Source organism: Chaetura pelagica, unplaced genomic scaffold (assembly GCF_000747805.2).
Source record: "Chaetura pelagica isolate M959 unplaced genomic scaffold, ChaPel_1.0 scaffold143, whole genome shotgun sequence".
In the NCBI taxonomy this organism is placed as follows: Eukaryota; Metazoa; Chordata; class Aves; order Apodiformes; family Apodidae; genus Chaetura; species Chaetura pelagica.
This window is the reverse complement of record NW_009952701.1, coordinates 1,003,163-1,006,824: the sequence shown is the minus strand read 5'-3', so window position 1 is coordinate 1,006,824 and position 3,662 is coordinate 1,003,163. Positions and strand designations below refer to the sequence as shown.

Sequence of the window (3,662 nt, the reverse complement as noted above, 5' to 3'; positions counted from 1 at the left end):
AGGTAAGGGCTGTATTATAACTTAAAGTCACTCCTGTCACTCTGTAAATGCCTCTTTTGGCAGCATTGTTGGGAAACTGTCTTAATATGCTGTTAATCATCTCCCTCCCTTATTGCTTTATAACAAACATTTCTTTTTCCTTTCTCCCTCCCAGGGTAGTGTACAACGAAGTCATACAGACAGCTAAATATTATATGAGAGATGTGACTGCTGTGGAATCTGCGTGGCTCTTGGAACTGGCACCTCATTTTTACCAGCAAGGAACGGTACGGAATCGGCATAAGGCCCAAACGGTACCATTGCTGCAGCAGCAGCTCTTGTATCTGAACTTCTAAAGTGTTAATGTTTTGTTGTTTTCTACTTAATGGTACAAAAATTTGTTTGGTTTTGTCCATTGGGTTAGTTCTCATCTAAAGAAAGAGGATAATAACTTGATGCATGAAGGCTTTTTCCCTATTATCCAGCCAACAGACGTGATCTGTTCATGTCTGTTCACTTGTTCAAATCACAAAATAGTGTGTCACTGGTAAATGAAACCTTCAACCATTCTGAATATAGACCCTTAGTAAGCATTTATCTGAGCAGCTCTATAGCTAGGCAGTGGTCATACTTTGTGCCATAATTTTAAAGCAGCCTTTGCATGCCTTGCAAATGTTTGTGCAAATCCTGAGCCCTTTTGTGAGCATTATTTATGTTCACTGCAAAAAAAATCAGCTCTGATCTGTCCAAACTTGAAATGGCAAAGAACAGCTGCTGCTTGTGCAAAGCTTCATTGAAAATTCTGGTGTGTGTGATACACAAACCTTTACTTTATAAGTATCTTCTGAAAGTTGCCACCATCCTTTTTTGACTCTGTCCCCCATGAGTGCATCAATCTAGACTTACTTGCTGGTCATTCTGAGAACTGGATTGGTATTAAATATTATCTAAATGTTAGTTATGCTGGATCTGTTGACACCACATTAATACTGTACAGGCAAGATCACCAAATTGTTCTTGCATGTGAATTTACCAGATTAATAACTACTAAACTTCATATTCTAAATCAGTGAAGTATTTCCAAATTACTGAGTGAGAAAAAGCACTTGCTTGTCAGGCCTCTGCAAAACAAAGAGAGCTGTTCATGTATATGAGCAGCATAATGCAAAAAATGGCTGTTTCTGATTTATACATCTGCTATGCTGTTTGACTTTTTCTGAGAATCTGATGTTTTTTTCTTTCACTTCCTTGGGGTTTTTTTGGAAAAAAAAACCAAGCCTGTGGTGCATGTTGCACCTTAGGACATCCCTCTCTGGTTGCAGTGTTCAATAGCATTGACATCAGTTCATGTAACTGATGTGAGAAAGTGTTTCTTTTTAATGTTGAGCTTGGATAATTAATCTTTTTTGTCCAGACACTTTCTACCTATGAATGCACTTGTTTTTTTTCTGCAGCACATTTGGCAAAGGCAGTAATAACTCCTGTGGGGTAGACCCTTGAGTCTTTAGCTACTGTTAGACATTTATCAAGTGTGTTATAAAAAGGAGTTGAGCCAGTGTTCCAGTTGTATCTAATATGCTTCTGGAATGATTAGTCCTTTTGACTCACGTATTTAGATGTTGTAACACCCCATACACAACACAACAACCCATTATGATACGAACCCTCCACAGGCTCAGTTTTGGGGTGAGGTTTTCCTTTTGTTTGGTGACTCAATGACTTGTTCAGACAAAACTTAAATTGCTTTTTGTAAGTAAAGACAACTAGTCTTGAATATATCTACCTGACTGAGAGAACATGTTTTTCAGGTTAGTGCTCCTACTGTTGTAGATACTCTATGAAATCACATCAGAACCTGATTTTTACCGTTGCCTCTTTTGATTTGATGGAGATGAACTCAGTTTGCAGTATGACCTAAGCATTGCTTTCATCCTAAAATAAATGGAAGCTCTGGAGGACAGGGCTGCTTTTGAGGACAATTATCTTTTCATATTTTGTCAATTATCCTTATCAACCAAAAGGCTTGGGTGTCTTTGTGAAATGTTTAAAAATTAGAAATATTCCTTTTGTGTAAAAGCTTTGAATTATACATGTAAATTCTGAATAAGCAAGCCATTGCAAAACACACCAATTTATGCTAATTTATAGATATTCAGACCCTTTTTCTGCTGAAGGCTACATCTTTGTGCTAATAAGAGATTTCAGAAATAGAAGAATTTTTATTCCTGTATCCAGTTAAAAACAAATTACCTCTGAATAGGATTCTGTGTTAACATATGTTCTTCTACAGCTTGATCATAGTCTCACTAAGTTATGTCTCATTTCAAATTTTAAGGGACTTCATGTTTTTCTTCCACCATTTTGTATGCCTTTAAGAGCAGAGAGGTTCAATGGTCTGATGCAACTGCAGCTACATTGTTGATGCATTGGTTAAAATCTTGCACTTTATGTATGTACTCCTAGTTTTTGTGCAAATGTGTTGTTGGGAGCAGATACATCTTGTGCATTTTCACACCCTGCAAACTTGCTTCCAGTGGAAGTTGTTCCTATGCTTGCAGTTGGTGTGGAAATACTAGAAGATTTTATTTCATACCAAACCAGAATACCACTCTGGGATCCATGTGGTTTTCAGTTTCATAGGTTTATTTTAGCTATATCAGTAACAAGCAGATCTCAGGAAGGGTGGTCTTTGCATAACAATTTATTTAATGTGGTATTAAAGACAAAGCATTCTAGTTAAACATGTTACTATTTGTGTATGTGCTAAGCAGTTTTTCTTTTCTTTTGTTTTTTTCTTGCAGCACCTTTCTTTGAAAGCAAAAAGGGCTAAAGTAGATGACCAGTGATTTGTCGTGACTCAAGTCTTGTGACATCAGATGCAGAAGTTACCAGTGATTTCAAGCTGGCTACAGTCCATTCAGCAGTCTGTTCATTAGCAATTTGATCTTCCATCAACTTAAATGTTTAAATGCCTGCCAGGTTCTGTAGGGGTTTATGCATGACCAGTACATTGTAAACCTACGTAGAGCTTGCATTGTGGACATCACTGTTGTTAATCTGGGCATGTTGCTCCTTTTAAATAGGTAGGAAAAACAATTTTAAAAGTAAGAGAACATACAGGACCACAAAAAACTGAAACCTTCAAGAAGGAAACTGATCTCCTGGAGTAGTGTGGCTGCCTTATGAGAGTGGGGAATAGGGTACCCTGCCTCCTGTTACCTAGAGCACTGTGACTTACCGGCCAAACTGAGACTGGCTCCTGACTGCAGGAGCTCAGGGCAATGAACTAGCCCTTGAAATCCAAGGTGCTGCCATGGAAACATTGATTTCATGTTGAACCATCCCAAACTGGTGCAGCTTGTGTTCCCAAGCAGTAGAAGTCTCCTGCCTAAGTTCGAGCTGCTCCTGGCTCCCGGTGGTGGAACTGTCCTGTAGGGAGCATTGTATTAAAGTGTCTTGTTTCCATACCTGACAGTTGCTGTTTGAGGAGAGGGAGGAAGTTTAACTCAGTATTTTAAAGAAGGATTAATTTTTGGATCAATCAGGGAACTATACACACATGTTCACAAACAATCAAATTCACAGATGAGGCTTCCCCCCTTCAAATAAGAGGAAAGACATTTAGTCTCTCACTGCTTGGAAGTACCAGAAAATTTCAGCAGGGGTATATCATGGAACACAGG

The 3,662-nt window shown here is 38.4% G+C and overlaps 1 protein-coding gene across 1 annotated transcript in view; it reads left to right on the top strand.

Moving 5' to 3' along the window:
• Nucleotides 1–3,020, top strand: part of DHX35 (DEAH (Asp-Glu-Ala-His) box polypeptide 35) — a 38,805-nt gene extending 35,785 nt beyond the window's left edge. The window contains exons 20-21 of the mRNA XM_009994053.1: nt 155–266; nt 2,781–3,020. Of these exons, the coding sequence (XP_009992355.1) occupies nt 155–266; nt 2,781–2,825 (157 nt within the window). The 3' untranslated portion in view covers nt 2,826–3,020. The remainder of the gene's footprint in view (nt 1–154; nt 267–2,780) is intronic.
• Nucleotides 3,021–3,662: the final 642 nt, after the last annotated feature.